Below are 22,948 nucleotides of genomic sequence, written 5' to 3' on the forward strand. Positions count from 1 at the left end.
TAAAAGAATGGAAAAAAAACTTTTCATGAAAATGAAAACAAACGAAAACTGGGGTAGCAATACTTACACCAGACAAAATGGACTTTAAAACAAAGGCTATAACAAGAAGGACTCAGTAATTCCACTTCTGGATATTTATCTGAAGAAATCTAAAACATTCATTTGAAAAGACATATGCATTCATGTGTTCACTGAAGCATTATTTACAAGAGCCAAGATATGGAAGTAACTAAGGGTCCATCAACAGATGAATGGATAAAGAAGAAATGGTACACACATACAATGGAATATTACTCGGCCACAAAACAAATGAAATATTGCCCTCTGCAACAACATGGATTGACCTAAAAGGTATTATGCTAAGTGAACTAAGTCAAATACAGAGAAAGACAAATACTGTATGACTTCACTTATAAGTGGAATCTAAAAAAACAAAATAAACAAACAATACAAACTCTAAATACAGAACATTTTGATGGTTGCTAGGGGTGTGGGGGCAATGGGTGAAAAGGGGAAAGGATTAAGAAGTACAAATTGGTAGCTGCAAAACAGTCATGGGAATGTGAAGGACAACATAGGGTATATAGTCAATAATAGTGTAATAACTATGTATGGCGTCAGATAGGTGCTAGATTTATTGGAGTGATCACTTCTTAAGTTATATAAATGTCTAATCACTATGTTGTATACTTGAGACTAAGATATGTCAACTGTATTGAAAAATAAATTATATTATATATATTTTTCAAACAATCCAAAAGCACTCCTGATAACTGAAACATATTAAATAATCTAAGAGTAAATAAAATTCCTTTCCACTATTGCTTCAAAATTGAGGAACCATGCGATTTCTATTGGTACTGTCACCACACAATATAATTATAGAACTTTTTATTTCATTTTTCACCATTCTGCTCACATATCACCATTTTTCAACACTATACCTATATGTCATTAGTTTCTAAAAACTATTTCAATAAGCTTGGGTAACAGATTTATACGATCAAAATATGTTATGATCCAGATTTCTACAACCAGAATAGTTGTATAAATGGCGTAGTAAGAATATACTATGTACCTCCAAACCTCTTCTAGTAAAATTATAAATCTCTTCCCCCTAGATGTTCACATAGTCGAGTGCTTGTTATATAGATCTCAACTTAAATGTCACTTCCTCAAAGAGGCCTGCCCTGACCACTTCATCAAAAGTAGCTCCCCAACCACTATAATATCATTTTAGTACTTAATATCAGTACATCATAACACTTAGTATCTGAAATTCTGGTTATTATGTGTTTACCTGTTTACTTTGTCTCTATCCTCCACCTCCAGAAGATAAACTCCATGAGGGCAAACACTTCTGTCTCATTCCCCACTATATATATGCCCAGGGCTTAAGAAGAGAGCCTGGCATACAGTAAGTACACTAAACTGTAGAATAAATTAAGTATGTAGTAGTTTTTGTGAATTATGACACGTATTGACTAATTCAATTCCTCTGTGTAGTACTAAAAAACTAGAGCTGTCAAAAAAAAAAGACAATTAACTAAAAACTAGAAATCTAATTCCAGCTCTTTTGTTTAACTCACTTAGGTGAGTAATTTGTTCTTCCTATTTCATTTTTTTCATTAAAGGGAAATTCTATAACTAATACTTATTGAATATTTCCTCACTGAAAAAATTAGTCAAACAAGATAGTAGTAGGGACGGGTCATGACAACCCAGTTTTTCTTTGTTTTGTTTAAGGAAACTGAGGTGGTCTGGCAACTCTTAATTTACACAGAACTACCAGGTTAACCCCATCACATAATCAACTAGAATCAGTGTTTAAAAACTACTATCCCAACAATAACTAATTTCAGTTGTAACTGCCTGGCTTCAAATTCTAGCCCTATCATTCCCCAGTTTTGTGAAATTAACCTCATGGCTTCAGTTCTGTGTCTCAATTTCAACATTTACAAAATAGCGATTATAAAGAGGGCCTTCTCAAAAAGTAAAATAGTATCTTCTCACACGACTGTGAGAATTAAGTGATATTCCATACAGTTTGGCTTACGAACAATGTCTGGCACATTAAATGCCTAATAATTATTAGCTAATTATCTTCCTCATATTCCTGCACATACTAGAGTTGTAAAAAAGAAAAAAAACAACTCCATATTAAGTTTTATTTATAGGAAGGGAAAAGGAATTTGATCATAAAACCATGCACAATTAGATATGACCTAGATACACCAAAAGCTCCACAGGACTCAGGTAAAGAGATCTTGGGGCTCAAGTCCAGTGCTGTCCAATAGAACTTTCTGTAATGATAAAAAAAAGTTCTATATCTGTGCTGCCCAATTTGTGTAGCTGAGAACCTGAAATATGGCCAGTGTGACTAAAGAACTAAATTTTTAAATTTTCATTAACTTAATTTTAAATTGAAATAGCCATATATGCAATGTAGCCACCATACTGAACAGGGCAGTTGCAGTCTTCTCCTTGGGCTTCTCCAGCAACAAGTACTTTCTCCCAAAGCATCCATCCCTTCTGGCTAATGCACCCCTTCCTTCCTTGATGGACTCAAGTCTCTCTCAATGGTTTAGCCCCTGGTCATTAATCTTTCCTGGGGCCTCAAAACAACTTTAATCCCCTCCAAAAGACAAGGGATAATGGGGAAAAGGAAAGTTACAGGTGAAACAAGATGATCCATTTATTGCTAACTGCTGAAGCTGAATGATACACAAGGCTCATGAAACTGTTTTTTTATATGCTGAAATTTTCTATTGAAAAGTTATTAGTATCAATCTCAAGCTCACTTCATTTCTTCTCTAAGTACAAGAGCCTCCAAATCTGTCTCCCTTGCTTTCAGAAAGTACCTCCTTCAATTCTTCTATCACATTGTGAACCAAGTTTTTCTACACTATGTTTATAGAATCCTTGTGATTTAGCATAAATTTGCCCTGCCTGGACCTTCCTCCTTTTCCCATGGCCTCCTTGAAAACAAATTATCATTCTTCAAGGTCCATCTCAACCCTCACCACCTTCATAAGTTTTTTCTCTTTACCTTGTACCCAAGGCAGTTATGGGTACAGTATGATCAGTTTACACTCTCTGGGCACCTACCTTCCCCACTACACAGGGTAACTTGGAAGCAGAGAGGTTTCATTACCCTCTTAACACTCCCAGAATGACAACTTCAAACTTTTACTGAATTAATGAACAATATAGACACAAGCTCAATGAAATGCTAAACTGCATTCACTCATACAGTACTATCCCAAACCCACCAATAACACTTTTCAGCCTTAACTTTTTACTGGTTTCCAAACATGCTAATAACAGCTCCAAGTTACTAAGTACTTACTAAATGCCCGGTATTGATTTAAGCACTTTACACGTACAATTCCTTTCATCCTCATCATCTCCATTTCGCAGGGGAAGAAAAACGCAAGCAAAAGTGAAATAGGTGCTTTCTAACACAAAGTAAGAAAGAGCTCGGATGCTAAATTGTGTGAGTTTGGATAAGTCATTTAAACAATGAGTCATGATGATCTCAAACACAAGCTTCCAATTCTCAAATTCAGATTTAGGGGAGAGGAAATAAGATGCCAAATGGAAGGAATACTAACTAGAAAAGAAAAAGTAACCATAGGCATCTCCCATAAAACAGTTTGAGGAAAAACGTGAATCTTTTTATTCCTGTAGTTTACAGCAAGCTATTACAGAAAAATATGGAACATGTTCTCAATTAAGAAAACTAATATGGGACAAACTAGGTTCTATAGGAATAACAGATGAGAACCAGTTTCACAGAAGTCTTGGGCCAGATATTACAGAATAAGTATGAGGATGTGGAAAAGCAGAACAAAACAGAACAATTATGGAAACACAGGCAGCATTGAAAGATAGTACCTACAGAGGTAACAAGAAAGGAAACCACCTTGATTTAAATGGAGGTTATATTTTGAATAACTGATTGAAAACATGACCAGAAAGATAAAAGAGGGCTCTATATAAAGGATAGGTAAATAAATGTCCATGGTTCTGCAGCCTGTTTTCATTCGGCCCAGAGATAACAATGCTTTTTACATTTTTAAAGGGTTAAAAGGGGTGGGGGAAAAAATGCAAAACACCACCACCACTGTATGTAGTTTGCAAAGCCCAAAATATTTAACTGGCTCTTTACAGAAAAAGTCTGCCAACTCCTAGGGTTGCATCATGGAAAACCTTGAAGGTGAAGAGGAACTCAGGCTTGGGATCAGGTGATTTTTAGGGAGAGGAGTTGGTTACCTAACGAAAGTAGAGTTTAATAGCAAAAGATAGACTCAACTAGTGGGCAAAATAAATTGAAGAAATGTATGAGTGTCTGACCCATATAAATAACTCCAGCATAACCAGAAATTTCCCTAAAGCCACAGAGGACAGGAATCATTTCCTTAATTCTTTTTGGAAGACTAATATGTGCTACTCAAGTCTTGTGTAGGGAGTCTTTCTAGCCCCAGAGCCATGTAGCCTCTAACATGATTAAGACAGGAAGAGTGGAGAAGGGGGTTCTACACTCTAATTTACCTAATGAAACATCGAAAGTGATATTTGGGTTCTTAGTTCAAGCCACAAACGCATTCTTAGTCCACAATATGGTACTACTTGGTTCAAATTAATTATGGGTTACTGGTGACTTATCTGATAAAATAGGCAGGTACAGAAAACTAACCACCACTTAAAATGCTGTTTCTAAATTTGAAAACAAAAACCAGAAACTTTTGGATCTATATTCACTTATAAATTGAGAACTGTCAGGACTAAGGCATAAGTAATTGAAGCCATTTTATGGTTAACAATAATGAATGAATGGTTTCTTCATTGATTTTTAGTGAATTTTGTTATAAAGCAATACTAGAAGCAGTGGAGCACAGTTATTAAAAGCAAGTCTCTGAAGTCTTACAGGGTTAAAATCTCAGCTTCATCATTTCCTAGCTCTTTGACCTTGGGCAAGTTCCTTCATTTCTCTGAACCACCTCTTCCTCATCTGTAAAATGGATATGGCACTATCACCCTGACAGCCTGGGCTGTTGCAAGGATTAAAGGATAATGCACAGTTCCTGAAACCTAACAGGCATACAATAAATGGTAATATCATTATACAAACAGTTCTCCATAAACTTTTCATATCACAGGTATCGGAACTTTTTTTTCCTTTGGAAAAGTAGCTACTACTACCAGTTGGCTCAGAAATGCTAGTTTTTCCTAACATGCTTTATATAGAAAAAATTTTTTAGAATAATTCTTATTTTCTGACCTTTTGAATTGGGTTAAAAGTATGCAGACTTCCTATTACATCTACAGACTGTAAATAACTAAATTCCATATCAGTCACAAATACAAATTCCCCATTTTCTTCTGCACTTTTCATCCTAAGGAGCCTGTTGAAATACATTCCTTCACCCAGTGAAGCTAGTGACTCAAGCTCCTCATCAATTAAGAAACTACAGTTAACCCTTGAAAAACAAGGCTTCTTGAACTGCATGGGTCCACTTATATGCATTATTAAAAAAAGAATGGTACTGTATATGTTTTTTCCCTTCTTTATGATTTTAATATTTTTTCTCTAGCTTATTTTATTGTAAAAATACAATATCATAATACATATAACATGCAAAATATGTGTTAATCGACTATGTTATTGGTAAGGCTTCCAATCAGTAGATTATTAGTAAAGTTTTGGGGGACTCAAAAATTATATGTGCATTTTTGACTATATAGGTGTTTGGTACCCCTAACCCCTGCGGTGGTGAACGATCACCTGTTATGATAATATTCCTTAAATTCGTCACCAGTTTTCTTCTCCTGTTCTCACTTGCATATATACCTTTTCAGCGATCATAAATCCAACAATAGTAAGTCATTCCATCTCTGCCGCTTTCTAGCTAAGTAAATGTAACCAAGTCACTTGGTCTCTCTGGGCCTAGCTTTCTCATGGGTAAAATGGAATGGGAAAATAGATTATCTATTAGGACTGTGTGATAATCAAATGGGGAAAATATTACACACACGCACGTACCATACACATGCACAGCAGTCCCCAACCTTTATGGCAGCAGGGACGGTGCTCCTCTGAGAATCGAATGCCTGATGATCTGAGGTGGAGCTGAGGCAGTGATGCTAGCGCTGGGGAGCGGCTGCAAACACAGAAGCGTTGCTGGCCTGCCCACCGCCCACCTGCTGTGAAGCCTAGTTCCTAACAGGCCACGGACTGTTGTTATTGGTCTGTGGCCCAGGGGCTGGGGACCCCAGTCCTAGCAGAACAGGAAGCTCCTGGTGGGGTTTGCTCAATGATGTTCTTCCCCTCTCTTTCATTTGTGATAGGCTTAAGACCAGGAGGTTTCTAAAACATACTGATTTCTGTGACTAGCCAGTGGCTGTCTCTAAATTTAAAAGAAATGACCCTTAGCAACATATTAGATTACTCATAAGAGGGCCTATCTGCTGATTAAAGCAATTAAGTTTTTGTTCCCCCTCATCTAAGACTTCCTTCTAACATTTTGTAAGACCGAAGCAAGCATTAGCAACTCAAATATATCATGAGATGGCAGGGGCAGTTGGAACTTTCTGCCTTGTCTCTTCCATTAGCATATAAACTCCAAGAAGGAAGAGCTATCTGGCTTGTTCACTGTTTCCCTGAGGCCTGGCAAATGCACACAAAAAAATAATAAATAAATAAATAAATAGATAGATAGATAGATAGATAGATAGATAGATAGATAGATAGCTTGAGTATGCCTATAAAATGAATGCCATGTTGTCCTTGGGGGTAAACTTATCTGCTTAATAATAAAACCAATCTCACATAACAAATAATTTAATAGTAAGTATATGAAGTTGTACAAGGCACCTGTCCTTGTCCTCAAGATGCTCTGAATGCCATGTTGTCCTTGGGGGTAAACTTATCTGCTTAATAATAAAACCAATCTCACATAACAAATAATTTAACAGTAAGTATATGAAGTTGTACAAGGCACCTGTCCTTGTCCTCAAGATGCTCTAAATCTAGAAGGCAATACAGAAGCTGCTTTACTTCTTAAACAAGTTAGATTTCAAACATTTTGTCACCAAAGATGAGACACAAATGACAAATAAGCATGTGAAAAGACGTTCAATATCATTAGGCATTATAAGAAAATAAATTCAAACCACAATACTACTACACAGCCACCAAAATGGCTGGAATTAAAGATCAATATACCAAGTGTTGCCAAGGAATTGGAGCAATTAGAAATCTCATACACTGCTGAGAGGAATATAAAATTGTAGTCACTTTAGCAAACAGTTTGGCAATTACTTTTTAATTAAACAAATATTTGCCATACAACTCAGAAATCCCACTTCTATGTATTTAACCAAGAAAAATGTACTCATTGTGATTACACAAAATCTGCACATAAATATTCACAACAGTTTTATTCATGATAGCCGAAAACTGCTAACTCAAATGTTTATCTCTTGATCAATAAACTGTGATACAGATACAATGGAATACTACTCAACGCTAAAGATGAAGAAACTACTGTTACATGTAGTAACATGAATGGATTTCAAAGCATTATTATACATGAATGAATCCAATCACGAAAGGCTGTATACTGTATGATTCCATGTATGTGACAGTCTAGCAAAGACGAAACTATAATGACAGGAAACAGAGCGGTAATTGCCGGGGTTGGAGGAAGGGGATTAACTAAAAAGAGGCACAAGAAAACTTTATAGGGTTATACTATGATTGTGGTAGAGGCTACATGACCATGTTTGTCAAAACTCAAGAACTGTACACTAAAAAGGTCTATTTTATTACTAAAAATTAAAAAGCAACCTACCACAATAAGGAATAACTATCCAGTAATTTGAGCTAAATCATAGTGTACTAATAAAAAAATTTGTTTTTAAAGTCTCTTCTGTATATCCATGTGTTCCTAAGTTTAAAATGAACAGGAGGTTTTGAAGCTTGCACACCCAATACATGTACATTCTACCAGGCATCTACTCCTGGAAGATAATGTTCCCTTAATAATCTCCTCAGGTGTCACTGGAGACACCATAGACCCTTTAATCAACAGACTATGAACCTGCCACATTATCTGCAGGTCTTGACAGTTTCAGCAGTAGCACTGTAACTACTTTAGCCTTCTCCCAAATCAACACCTTTAGCTGCACACTTCCAAACTTCCTAATTTTATTAATTCTCTAGTTTTTGTAGATTATTACTGACTAAATAAAGATGGCACTCTTTCATCTCTGTCCTTCAGCATAATTCATCTGGTTCCAAGCCATCTTTTTCTTACTTTAAATTTCTCTTTTCTTCTGGCACTGTCAATACTCACTACTGCTGCACTTAACTGAAAATGATAGCTTTAATGACAACGAAATTCAAACGCAGTAAACAGAGGATTTAAAAATGACAGGAATGGTTGACTGTCAAATGACCATTAACGAACAAAAAGGCTACCTGTTGGGTGGGGTTAACCCACTTTTGTTCTGAGGTGTAGCTTTGTTCTATCTCAGAGTTCATCCTAAGGAGAAAGTCTGTAAGTGGAGGAGCTGCTGCTCTTAAATACAAGGAACTGTGCATTGAAGACCACAGCAATGGTACCTGCCGAAAGCTACAAGAAGAGGAAGAAATCACATTTTCCTAGGGTAAATATGGTGAGACACTGTGCAAGAAAGATTCTGGGCTAAGTCTTTAACAGTTTATGTTTAAGAGGACGAGATGACTAGATCGGAAGAATCTGATTTATGCTGGAGAATAAATACAGTGTGTACACTCTGTGGAGGGACCTGACTTTCAGGCTGAATAGTATGGATTTGATTCAGCTAGTAATGAAAACCATTAAAAGTTTTTCAATAGAAAGAGGAGAAGATACAAGATGTTTGGGGATATTGTTATGGCTGTGGAGTGTGTACAGAATATATGGACATGGAGTGACCAATCAAGAGACTTGCTAAGCTACAGTCAGCAAACACCAATACTCTGGTACCCATGACAGGGAGATTCACTCTACCCATTCCTTCTCTATCTACATCCCTTCTCTAAACCCAAATGAAATCTCAGTACTGGCCACATAATTCTCCCACCAATCAGAATTGGCATGAGATAAAACCTATTTGCTGACCAGGTTAAGAACCACGACAGGATAGTCAGAGGAAAGGAAACGAAATGCCTAGTAGAAACAATACAGGGGAACTTCATTTTGAATTCAAGTTCCTAAGTTAAAAATGACTAGAAACACTCTTCCACTTGAAATATGTGAGACAGAAAACAAAACACAGCCAAGTAGAATCTTTGCTAACTGGAACATATAGAAAATAATTTTTTTTCTGGATAGGTGGCTCTTTCCTTAGATTACTGAATAAACATCAAACCTGGAAAACAAGTCTTAAGAAATGTTATATTAGAAAGAAGAGGGAACACGATTCTAAGCCAGCTATGTAGCTGGTGAGAAAAGTTTGACAAATATGTAGCCCTAGTTTCCTCACCTATAAAGAGAATGAGAACTAAAAATCCACCAGAGCTACTTTCAATTCCAAATTTGTATGATTCTAACATAGTGAGGGTCTACTATGTGCCAAAGATGGAATGTAATAAAAATGTAGTACCTCATTTTTTTAAGGAAGGTATCCTTTTCCCCTTTTAATAGATACAGAAGCTGAGCCTGAGAGTGAGTGACTTGCCCATTCATTCCTTCATTCAAACATCTGACCGCTTACTAATGCCAAGCACTGTTCGAGGAGACTGGGATACAGTAGTGAACACCATAAAGTTCCTGCAATCACAGAATTAAATTTTAGTCACCAAGGGATGAACCCCACTCCTAGCCTAGACAGGGGTTGCTAGGTAAAATAAAAAATGTCCAGTTAAATTTGAATTTCGGATAATGAATAATTTTGTCCCTTCCAGTTTGGGTCATATTTATAACTAAGAAATCAGTCAGTTTATCAGAAATTCAAGTTTAACTCAGTATCTTATATTTTTATTTGCTAAATCTGGCAACCCTGGCCTAGATATAACTGCAAAACCCTTTCTCAATCTTGTTACTGCATCTCAGTGCATCTAAATAGTTACTTTGACTATACCAAAAATTACAGTTTACATTCCTACACAATATATGTACATAAACTGAACCAAAGTTCTTTAAAACAACTCTTACACTTAACAATGCAATGCATTCTAACATCTTTTGTTTTTTCATTTTTCTAAAAATGCTTGTCACGACCCATTAAAGAGATTTTTACAATCTACTCAAGAGTCATGACCTGCCGTTTAAAAGATACTTCTTTGAAAGATATGAAAAACAAGTTAACCTTGTCTTATGAGTCACCCTTATGAACACACCAATTAACTACACTGTGCTATAAAATAGTAAAGCCTCTGGGGTCTACTATGGCACAGAGCTATAAACTTACAGTCAAAACTCCCAGGATGCTTTACAGTTATGTATAACTGCATAACGACACTTCAGTCTATGATGGACCACATATATAAAGGTGGTCCCGTGAGATGAAAATGGAGCTGAAAAATTCCTATCACCTAGCACAACGCATTACTCACCTGTTGGTGTTGATGCTGGTGTAAACAAAACCACTGCGCTGTCAGCTGTATAATATTATAGCACATACACTCATAGTAGTAGGCTATATCATCTAGGTTTGTGTGAGTACACTCTATTACGTTTGTCTAATGACGCATTTCTCAGAACTTATTCCCATCAAGAGGCTCATAACTACATTTTGACATAACTTTCTCTTAACTTTCTATCACATCATTATTTCTAATTGCTGTAAAAGTTTGCCTGTAAAAGTTTTACTTTTCTACTTGCTATCAATCTGTAAATCAAAAAAGCAAACTACACAGACCGAAGTGTAAAGTAAAAGCAAATAAACTGAAAGAGGCCCTGAAGAGAGCTCCCCTTTATGTAATCTGCACGAGCTTCAGTGCTGAGACCTGAAATTTTTTCTCTACCTGATTTTCAAGTGTGTTTCAGGAATGAAAATAGTTAATTACACAAGGTCCACAAAAAATGTTTATGTGCCCCAAAAGAAAAATGCTCAATTTGGTTCAAAACCAGTCTTAATCCTTTAACAACAACTATAATCAAAATTAATCTTGACTATTTACAAAGATCATTAAGAATATTTTTTAACATGATTTATAAAAAGCATTATGAACATAAAGTGGCAATCACAGATATTGACAACACTCAGATAAATTCTCTCAAGGTAATACAAGAGGACAACATTCTGAAGTTCTGATACACTTGATAAAAAAAAAAGCCCCACTCACTTATAATTACATCACAGACAAGAATCATACCACAAACTGATGGGCTTTACAGACTCCATTAGAGAATGCCACTTTTATCCAGTTCTCGAAATGCAGTTAGCTATTAAATCATAACGTGAAATTGATATTTTATAGCCACTTGACTCAGCTTCTAGGCTTGAAGTATAAGCAATCTATGTAATACATATTTTTTTAATTTAAAGGAAATTTCAAATATTCACATGCATACAATTGCAAATAAACCTAAGGTTAATAGTTGTGGAAATTTTTCACGAACAACCCAGATCCATAACAATACTAAACCATGAAAAAATAACAAAACCAAGGACTTAACATTTAAGGAGATTTCATACCACATATGTACAAAACTACACATTTTTTTTAAAGATAAGGAACTAGACCTCCTCTTTCAGCAAGCCAAACTCAAGGTTACAAAAAGATATCCTGAAGGGCAAAAACTATTTGTGGTTGTATATTCTTTAAAATACACAGCATGATCTTGTTTATGTCTATGCCTGTGTTTATTTAAAGGGAGGGATGTAATAAAATTCTACAAATATGTTGCTCTAGGCAAGTCCCCTAACCTCTCAAAGCGTAGGGCTTTTTCCCCTTCTAAGATTTTTTTATTTTTTCATGCTCTAAAATTCTACAGTTTTTTGAGGGGGAAACCCCAAATATTTAACAAGACAATATATATTGACTCCAAAAACAGTAGATATCATATGATGCCATTCTGTTTAACAAACGTATGCATATGTTCACAAAGAGTTTAAAAAGATGTACACCAAATTTCTAATGGTGGTTATCTCAAAGGAAAGATTGTAGACAATCTTAATTTTAGAGGAGTTTGGGCTTTTTTTGATTCTCTGCATTCTTTTCTACAATGAGTATTTAAAATTTAGTTTTTCAAATTATGAGAGACAGAACTTCCCAATATAACTGATACAGTACTTATATGAAGACTCTCAATTTATTAATTTCAAGAATAAATCTTTCTAGACACTGGTTCAAGTATCTCTTTTCTCTATTATACTATAAGCAGCTTAAGATCAGGAACTACATTCTATAAATGTCTGAAAGCTCTAAATTATACATATGTAATACATGTATTACATAAAAAGTTCTCAAATTGTTTTAAACAACAGGAAAGTAGTTTACGACATAACTGTCTACAAAACTGCAGTCCACTTTGTTCAGGAGGCACCTTAGTGAATGACACCATTCTACATAGTATGTTCATCTCTAAAAGTAGAAAAAAATCTTTTTGAATAGAAAAAAATGTACTTTAAGGATGTCAAAAATATACCTCAACCTATTTTCAATCATAAGTAATGCTAGTAAAGGTTATGGGTTCAAAAGTGTCTACATTACAAATTCTAGATTTAGATGCTACCACCTTTCAAACATTTTATACTAGCTTCATCATATTCATTGATGAGTAAATTTTCTGAGGGGGGAGAAAATCTATATTGCGAAGTCTAACATCTAAGGTGGCAAAAAGACCTCAAGAAGAAACAACATTCTTTTATTTTAGTAACACTCTTGCTAAAAAGACCGCTGTACTGACCTCTTAAAATCTTGATATGTAACATAGATGACCCATACTGCTTCAAACAAAAATAAGTACCTTCGCTTAAAAAGATACAGTAGGAGGTAGGCCTGCTAATAAACTCTATTTACATCTGCATTGAAATTGTCACAATCATTTGAAATAGCTACAAAAAATAGGGTTTTGTTCAGGCTCAACTCTTTATACAATATCAAAATACTATTCTTATCTAGACAAAATAGACAATTACAGTTCTAGGAAAAAATATTCCTTTTCAAGGTGTAAAAACACACTATGCTATGATGAAAATAAGTTCTACCGCAGCTGTAGCTATTTAGGACCAAAAAAGTCAGATCCTCCTTTAAGTTGAAACATATGGCTATTAAATAAATAGCTATGATATGAGTTAACATCCCTTGTGTAAAATTGTAACTGTCTAATTAGAGAAACACAGAAAATACAAATTTACATTTAACCAAAAAAGGAACACCATGACTGATACCATGAATGTTTTGACCTTCAAGAACATAAAATCTTTAAGCAACTATTAAGCTTTCTTTTTCTTTGACAAAGGTAATTTGATGTAGGTTTTTGACCAATCTTAAAAAATATATTTTCTCTAAATACGTGAAATTAGCTAAAATAAAATAAAATAAAATAAGCCAGATAAAGAAACAAAAATGTACCTCTTCTAAAAGGCATTTACAACTTGCCTCTAATGACCTCAATGTCAATTAACTTTTTTGGCCCAACTTCAAATTTGATTATCATCAATACCCACATAAAAGAATTAACAGAGGAGGCTGCAGTTTAAATCTTAGAAATTACAAATGGTGCCATATGACTAATCTAGATAAAAGGCGAAAGGCTCTCTCACCTTCAAAACTGCTCAGATGTTACCTTACCGATGAGGCCTCCTCTAACCCATTTAAAATCGCACTCCCTTCCCCGCCATTCCCATAGGACACCCTTAATATGCTCCCCTCTAATCCCACAGCTCTTATCTACACTTTGCTAATTTAATGCCTCTTGTTTATGGTCTGGTTCATCATATTATAAACACCAAGGGAGTAGTTATCTTTTATTCATTGATATATCCCAAGCACCTAAACCTGCCTTGTACATAGATTTTCAACAAATGTGTTGAATAAATGTAGACGTTTGTGCTCTTCTAGAAGATATTTAAAGAGATGAAGGTCTCACTGATATTTAAATGAAAGCACTGCCCAACAATTTCACTAAACTTTGGCATAATTTCTAAGTTGTAATGCCTTAAGAGAAAGCAGCAATAAAAGCACTAAGCTGAAAATCATTAAAGTTTTATCCACAATCCTATATCTAAAGAAATTCTAATGTTATATTATTTAGGATTGTAAGCCCTTATTTTTTTAATGGGGAAAAGACATGGGTTAACCAGTGATAATTCCCAGTATTGCTGTAAAATTACATAAAAGTTACCAGAAATAAACTGGTCATAGGCTAGCAGCTAATAAATACTTTTGGATGAATGAGGACCTGAGGTTAACAAAAGAACAACAAGCTACCGAAAAGCTTTAGCTAGAACAAACTCCTCAGGACTTTCATTCCTCTACTCAGTAAAAGTATCAGCACAATAGATAAACCATGTATCCTCGTTATTAACAGTTAAATTTTACAAAGCAGCTTCACATACATTATTTCATTAAATACTCAGAGAAACCAATTTCAAACTCTAAATACAAACAATCAGGTAGCTAACAAAAAGCACTTAATAATGTATGCACAGTTTAATGTAACTTTTCCCTTAGAGATCCACCCCCCCTCCCCCGCCCCCACCAGTGTTGGACAAACTACAAAGAAACTATTCTAAACAATAGCCACCTTCTTGGCACTGGAAACTTACACAAATCTTCTGAAGAGTAATATGGCACAGCTAGCAAGAGCCATAAAAATCTTAAAGCCCTTTGACCTAGTAAAACCACTCCTGGGAACTTTCTCTAAGGAAATTAGACAAAAGCAAAAAGCTATTAGTATGAAGATGTTTACTGCACCATTATCTGTAATAGCAAAAAATGTAAAACCCAATTTCTAACAATAGAATGATTAAAAAAACAAAGCTTTAAAAAAAAAGTTAAGGAGAAAAAAAGCTGAACACAAAATAACATACACAATTACTAAAAGCTACATAAAAATGAAAAGGTAAAAATAAAAAATGGATTAAGGTAAAATTGTATTCAAACTTGAATACTGTGGTTCCATTGTTCTAAAAGACCCACCTTTTAAAATGTATATGACAAAGACAGAATTTTTGAAAGCCACAATAACCCACTTCTCACTAACTCTACCCCCAAAAATAAAATATGAAGAAATGTTATGTTATTCAAAGCAGGCGTGTGAATTCCTTGACTTTCAAGAGTATTTTGCTATCTCTAACCACAATGCTGCATATTTCTTTCTCCCCGCCCCCCCCCCCAGAAGCTTATTTTAACTGTTTGTTGATACACAGGAACCTAAATGAAAACACTAGAAATTGTATTGGTTTATAAAGAACTCAGTAATAGTGATTCAGAACTGGAAAAAATTCATTAACTAAAGATCTGCACAAGAATAAAATTTCACACCGTATGAATCCAATACTTTATACAAATTTCCAGATATTTATCAAAAAGAGTAAGGGATATGATTTATGCCTCAAGTAAAAAAACTTAAAGTCTAAGGAGAACCAGTGCAACTTAAAAACCTTAATTTTAATTTCTAATTATTTGAACGAGTTGAATTTAACTGCCAGATTTCTGATACCTAAGGAAAAAACGATGCATCCTTTTCTAGAAAAATTATATTTAATTTTTTTCCCATTTTTCACTATGGATGCCACAGAAACTGGAGTTACAGACTCCTAAGCGGAAAGAGTTGGGGAAATAGGAACTTCATTTGAACTCGTATGGCTACGTAGCTTTTGTAGGGGAAACAGTATAAAAGTCAAAAAACTAATGTTCCCTCTCCACCCCATTGAAAACAGAATTCCTTAAAAGTCAGCTCACATTCATCTTGATGGGTAACTTCTGCCAGAAATGAAAATTTTTTAGAAATGAATTGTTAAAAACCTGTTTTCAAAAAGAAAACTCAGCGCATGGCGGGGGTGGGGTGGGGTGGTGGTGGGTGGGGAATCCCCTGTCCCCACCTTCTAAAGCCCAGAAAGTCTATTTGAGGAGGACCCTGGTCACCAACCCTGCCAACCCCGGCTAGGCCTAAGCGAGGCATGGCAATGCTGGCTGCACGGATGGGCTCGGGGCACAGGGGAAATGGATTTGCGTGCCCTTGGTGAGCTCTGGCCGCACTCCCCAGGTTAAGGACACTGGCCACAATGGAATGGAGTCTATTGACATTTGCTGCCCTGTTTGAACACTAAGCATTTTCTTAGTTCGTGAAATACGAACTGACAACCATCCGCCACACACATACACACCCTCCAGAGTCACCAGTTAGCTGAGACAACACTGAGCCCCCCGTTTCTTCCACAAATCTGGGTTATGGGGAGACACGCATGTAAACATCAGCATTTCTGCCTTCAGGAACCCCACCACGTCCCCGGCTGCAATTCATCTCGCCACGAAATTTCAAAAACTGGGGTTGGGGTTGGTTAAAAATGCGCAGCGTGCCCGCACCCTGCCTCCACCGCCACCCCGCTAGATCCCCAGTCTGACCTGGGCTTCCGACGCGCGCCCGGGTCCGGCCCTCGCCCACCACTGTTCAAAGGCGCCTTCTCCTCCGCGGCCTCGGAACAGCAATGCGGCTCGGCCACCACCCGCGCCGGGGAGGCCTTGCGGGGGAAGGAGCGAGGCCGGGAGGGGGCCAGGCACTCCCCCGGGGGGGAGGGCGGAACGCTGCAGGAGCCTGCACAGAGCCGGACGATTCCGTGGAGTTCTGGAGCCCCCGCCGCCGCGTCGGATTTAAATGGGGAGGGGTGGGGGGGGGCCACTGCCCACCCACCTCAACCCGGTTCTTCGAGCTTTCCCAGGGCCGGGAAGCTGGTGGTTAAGGTCACGGGACGGACCCTAATGATTCCAGATGTGCCTTGTGGCTGCCCCGTTAGCGGGGACGGGGGGGCGGGGGGAGCTGCCCTAACTTTCCCCCTCCCTCGTTATTCCTCAGTGCGGGAGTTGGCAAGTTTCGGGAGACGGAAGCAAAACCTAAAGACCCTTCCACGTTAATATTTAAACTAAGGGTGGGGGCTGCTGCCCAAGCATCCCCCCCTCCCGGGGTGGAGGAGGCTTAAAGGAGGTGGACCGGGAGCTGACAATTGCTGAGACCTGTGAACCGTTCCCAAACACTTAAACGGAGGCGGCTGCCCAGTCCTTCCATCTTGACCGTTTGGGGGAGGGGGTGGGGGTGTTGCAGGAGGCTGGACAAGGCCTGACATTCCCAGAGGGTCTTCGCGGCGCCCCCCGCCCAACCCCGTGGACTCCAGGCGAAAGCGGGAGCCCCAGCCCCACCCCCACTGCGGGCTCCCGGCCCACCACCCTCCCCCCCGCAGCCCGGCCGGTCACGGGGCGGGGACGGCGGTGCGGGCCGCGGGGGAGGGGACGCGAGGCCTGGGCTGGTCCGGGCCCGGAGCAGAGGGGGCTGGGGCGCGACACCCACCTGCCCAGGCCGGGCCGCCCGCCGCTTGCGCTCGCCGTCGCCGCGGAGGACGAGGAAGCGGCGGCCGAGGACGACGAGACTGAGGGCGAGGACGGCGCGGCGACTGGCGACGTGAGAAGGCCGCCGCCGCCGCCACCACCACCGGGCTTGCGAGCACTGGCGGCCGCGGGCGGCGGCGCCTGCTGCTGCTGCTGCTGCTGCTGCTGCTGCTGCTGGGGCTTCAGCGACATGGTGAGGGGCCCATACACCGGCCCGCACGCCGGGCGGGGACAGCCGGGAGCCGGGCGCGCCGAGGAAACGCCGGAGCGCGGCGGGGACGCGCGGGTTGGCGCGGCCGGGGGGACGCCCGGGCCGGCGAGGGGTAGAAGGAGGACGATGAAGGGGCGGGGAGGCCCGCCGAAACCGAGGAGCCTCCGGGAGCCGGGCCGGGACGCGCCGCCGCCGTTGCCGTTGCTACCAAAACAGTCTGAGGCGGAGGGAGGCGAGCGCTGCCCGGAGGGAGGGGGGCCGGGGCCGGGAGGGGGAGGGGCGGCGGAGGGATACGGGCCCGGAGTCGCGTCGCCGCCGCCCCGCCCGCCCCGCCGCGCCGGCCGCGAGAACGAGCGCCTCCCGGGCCACCTGGCCGTGGCGAAGCGGCGAGGCTCTATGGTCGCCGCGGAGCCTCGAGGAGCTGCGGCCGCCGAACGCATCGGGGGCCGGGCACAGAGAGGCGCCGCGTGGCGATGCCCGGTGGGCGCGGAGGTACGGGTCAGGGACTCTTTACCGGAAGTCGGAAGGGTCGGACGGAAGCAGAACGTGAGGCGGCCCCAGGGCCGGGAGGGACACGTGAGAAGCGGGCGCCGCGCTGGGCAGTGTTCGTGGGGGTCGGGTGAGGGCCGGGTGGCCGGCCCTGCCCGGGTCCGCCCTCCTTGAGGCGGGTCTGCCCTTTGGAGAGGGCGTGTCTGTCTTCGCCTGCAAGGCCGGCCTAGCTTAGAGGACGGGAGGGAAGTATTTCTTCCCCGCCCCCCAGTATTCCTTCAACGTCTTCAGACTGCTAGGAAAATCCAAGATTGCCCCCACCTGATGCAGCCTAAAACCTGGACTGCGAGTGCCCTCAGGACGGAGACTGTCTTGCTATGCATAAAGCACCTTGGACACAAGCACCCATAGTCGTCTTTGTATCCCCAGCATCTGGCACATAGTAGGCTCTCACTGTGTCACTGGGTGGCTCAAAGACAGGCTGTCCTCCCTCTCTCTGCCAAGAGTAACAGGCTTGGAATCGCGCGGCCTCCTGGGCCCTTCCTGGGCCACCCACATCTGGTCACCTTTTCCCCACTTTTTCACCCCAGCAGCACAGTGACCAGAAATCTCTTTTGGGTATCTGACCTTCATTTAAACCCATTTTCCCTCACTTGAACTTCTTTTCCCTCTATCATGAGACTCAAAAAGGAAATGTACATGATTGGAAAGAGCTATGGATAATGGGGTCTCCTTCGGTGGAGACAAAACAGACATCACAAGAATGTGCGAACTTTAGACCTTGCCCATTTAGAAGTTTTACTTTAACTTAGGTTGCTAACCAGCACTGCAGACCATTTTTAAAATGTGTTGCAATTAAACTGGAAACAAGTAGATAATTTTTTTAAGCGAAAAATCTAGTTTTTAAAAAAATAATATTACTTTAGGAAATGATCGAAGGAAAACACCAAAATTCCCCTATCTCCCAACTTTGTCAGATAAAAAGGTAAAGACGTAGAAAAACTTGGAGAATGATTAAGCCATGAGTCTCCAGTAGCCAAACTGAAATTAATCTCCTGTATAATCCAGACAGAAATCATTATATTTTGCAGACACCTGAAAATTAGGAAATTAGTTTTATCTCCCATCTGAGGTAAAAAGGAGATTGAGGGAGAAAAAAGGTAAACCACTTTTTGTAGTTTAATGATTTGACAGCTATATCAGGAAGGAAGGCCCTAGAATTCAATCTCAGGACCTAATTTCAGACAGATGGGAGGAAAAGGGAAGTGGAATAAGAAGGCCTGAAGCTGACAGAGCCAAACTTGATTTCATTTACGCTGGGAAAGCTCAAGTGTCACCCACTATCATTGAAAACATATTTTAACAGTTTTAGCAAGGTATAATTTACATGTTATGAAATTTACCCATTTCGTATACAATCCAAGGATTCTTGGTAAATTTGTAGAGTTGTGAAACCATAACCACTAATTTCAAACATCTCTCTCACCCCAAAAGGATTCTTCATACTGATTTGCAGTTACTCCTGGTTCCCATCCTCATCCCCAACAACTAATCTATTTTCTGTCTCCATGGATTTATCTATTCTAGGCATTTCATGTAACTGAAATCTTACAATAGGTGGTCTTGGCCTTCTTTCACTTAGCATTAATGTTTTTGAAGATTATCCATGTCGTAGCATGTATCAGTGTTTCGCTCCTCATTATCACTGAGTAATATTCCATTGTGTGGATATACTACATTTTGTGTATCTACTCATCAGTTGGTGGACATATAGGTTATTTCAAGTTTTGGGCTATTATGAGTAATGTTGCTATGAACATTTGTAAACATGTCATGTGGACGTATGTTTTCATTTCTCTTGAGTAGATGCCTAGGAATGAAATGTTGAGTTGTATGGTAAATTTATATTTAACTTCTTAAAGATACTATCAAACTCTTTTCCAAAGTGACTGTGCCATTTTACATTCACACTTGGAATATTTGAGTGTTTATCCTTAAAATTTAATTTCTGCTTTTATATTAAAATGGAAACTGAAAGAATCTCTACTGTCATTCTATTTTACACATACACACGCACACACACACACACACCTGCCATTTTTTCTTGATGGAAGGCGGCTAGGCACCCAAAACCAAGGAATATCTACTATTGCAAACCTTTTCCCTGAATGCTAGACTTCTGAAATCATGGTTATTTAACAGCAACTGTAATGTCAAAGGGCTTTAGCTCTATACGAAAATGTCAGGATGACACACTTTTAGGCAAAATGATGTGACAGGCAGCCTTTAAGGTGACCATTTGATCCTGTTCTGCTGTTCTGACCCTGTGAAATCCCCTCTACTTGTAGATGACGTGCAATCTAGTGCCTTCCTTTTAACAAAAAGTTAGAAAAAAGTTATGGATTTTCACTTCCAAGATTAGGTTACAAAAATACTGTGGCTTTTGTTTTAGACTGCCCTCTCTCACTCACTTGCTTTAAAGAAAGACAGCTGCCATATTGAGAGCTGCCCAATGGACAGGCCCACATGGTAAGGAACTAATGTCTCCAACTACAGCAACAAGGACCTGATGGCTGCCTACAGCCATGTGAGTGAGATTGGAAGCAGATCATCCCCTAATCAAGCCTTGCTATGACCTCAGCCCTGGTCAATGCACTTTATTAGGCTTTGTTAGAGACTCTGAGCTAAAGACACTCAGCTAAGCCACACCAGATTCCTAATCCTTTCATGAAGTTAATAAATTTAGAGGTAATTTGTGTGCTGCAATAGATAATGTAGATGACCAAAAAAAAAAAGTGCATTTCCTGTTATTTCCATGTACATTCAGAATTCTTTAAAGACAAATGCTGAAGTCAGGAACTAATATATCCAGTAAAAGTTAAATTTTTGAATGCCCCCACCCTGCCCCAAATGATTTTCAGGCAGCCATTTAAACAAAACCAATAAGTATATTAAAGAGTTGTCATCAAAAGCAATTAAGAACATTGTCTTGAAAGAGTTGTAATATCAAGAAGTATTGCTAAAATTTTAACTTCTAAAATAGCAGTGCCAATTTCAACTACTATTTCAGAAATTTAAAAGAAAAGTATTGAGAAACGATACAATGACTTTCAGACTTGGGAATCTAGTTCTTTGGATCCTGTAGTTGCTCTGTAATTTTCAATGACCCTTAAGCAAACCACGTGGCCCTTTAATTTTCATCATTTCAATGATTAATCAAGCCTGGGGATTTGGGGATGAAAAACTGATGTAGCCATGCAAAGCAGAAATGCAAAGAATGATTTCCTATCACTCAGTACAGCAGCACAGATCAGATGAGCCAGTATTTCCAGCAATTCATTTTTCTGCAATCATTTCTTTTCAGCCCTCTTCATTTGATCATGTTTAATGTATGATGATACATTATTCACTCAATACTCTTGATTTCGCTTTCAAAAGTGTGAAAATTAATTCAAATCAAAACTAACATGCACCCCCGAAAAATCCACCCTCTTCAAGTTTTTGCATAGACCAGTCCTCATTGAGAGAGAGAGAGAGAGAGAGAACGCAGATGTAATTTCAAAAATAGGACCATGGCTAATTAAACCAGTGTTTTTTTCTAACCATGGTTACTCAGAATTCTTAGAGGCTAATCTATTTGTAGACACACCAGGAATCCCAAAAGACTAAAAGCAATAAAAAAAAAAGAAGAGAGAGAGAGAGAAAGTGTAGGGGGGGGGGGTGTTGCTTCCAGGAGGCATTATTTATACACCTTGTGTGCAAAGTTAACAACTTTCCCACAGGTTTGAAAAAACTGAGGGGGGTGTGGCAAAATAGTAGGGAACATAGCGACATTATTTGAAAACCTTTTAAACTAGAGCCCTTTCCTCCACAAGCACACTTCTGGTTGTTAAGTTGCTCATTTTGTTTTACCTTGTGGGATAGAATAATGATGCAGTGACATTATTCACAAGGCAAAAGTTGGATGCCAGCTGAAATAGACACAGAAGAAAGAATTCTTTATTTTTCATTGGAAATGCTTGTGCTGTACAGAGCCAGAAATCTAAAGAAACTCGGCCTTTTTGTTCTTCCTCGTTTTCTTTTTTTTTGTTTTCATTCGCCCCCTTTTTAGGGTGAATTTTGTGGGCACCCTGTTGTTTCGGGGCCACAGATTTATGGAAAGCCAGAGATGTGAAGTATGCACCATTTAGAGAATTCGGGAAGGGATATAAAATGGATGTGTGCAGCACCGGTGACAGCTGAACTGGCCATTAGCTTGGGATCTTGTTAAGTTTGCTACAGGATACTGTGAGCCCTACAATGGAACCCCAGAGGGATCAGACTATAATTAATACTGACATTGTTGACCTATGATCTTAGAATGGGGACTTGGAGTCTTGTTCCGGAATGGAATCAGATATGGGGTTAACAATGCTCTTTGTCTTGTTTAAGCCCCCATATTATTAAAACTATTTATTTTCCATAAGGTAAGCCTTAGAACTCAGGAATGATAATGACAATAATAACTGCAGACCTTTATATAGCATTTATTATGTGCCAGCTCTGTTCCCAGTGCTTTGTACATCATAACTCTCCCATCTGATCCTCACAACGACCCACTGATGTTTGATGGGAGAGGAGAATTTTACTCCCCGCCCCAGGATATTTGGTAATGTCTAGAGACATCTACGGTTGTCACAAACGAAGGGGAAATGCTACTGGAATCTTGTGGGCAGAGGCCAGGG

General features: G+C 39.4%; 1 protein-coding gene and 1 long non-coding RNA gene across 30 annotated transcripts in view; one reads left to right on the forward strand and one right to left on the reverse strand.

The window, feature by feature from the left end:
- The window catches only part of ATXN2 (ataxin 2), a 103,109-nt gene extending 85,116 nt beyond the window's left edge, over positions 1 to 17,993 (reverse strand). For 16 of the 29 annotated variants that reach the window (XM_036220779.1, XM_036220775.1, XM_036220771.1 and 13 more), the window contains exon 1: positions 16,550 to 16,807. Coding sequence is in view for 13 of the 29 variants with exons in the window: in XM_036220768.1 (XP_036076661.1) it covers positions 17,487 to 17,716 (230 nt within the window). In the remaining 16 variants the exon portion in view is untranslated. Of the gene's footprint in view, positions 1 to 16,549; positions 16,808 to 17,486 lie in introns of those variants that run through there. The other 13 variants (XM_016149710.2, XM_016149707.2, XM_036220767.1 and 10 more) reach the window with 3 other exon arrangements.
- The window catches only part of LOC107513259, a 39,130-nt gene continuing 33,761 nt past the window's right edge, over positions 17,580 to 22,948 (forward strand). Inside the window, exon 1 of the long non-coding RNA XR_004950866.1 lies at positions 17,580 to 17,717. This is a non-coding gene — a long non-coding RNA (uncharacterized LOC107513259). The remainder of the gene's footprint in view (positions 17,718 to 22,948) is intronic.

This window comes from Rousettus aegyptiacus, unplaced genomic scaffold, assembly GCF_014176215.1.
Source record: "Rousettus aegyptiacus isolate mRouAeg1 unplaced genomic scaffold, mRouAeg1.p scaffold_m13_p_5, whole genome shotgun sequence".
Lineage (NCBI taxonomy): Eukaryota > Metazoa > Chordata > Mammalia > Chiroptera > Pteropodidae > Rousettus > Rousettus aegyptiacus.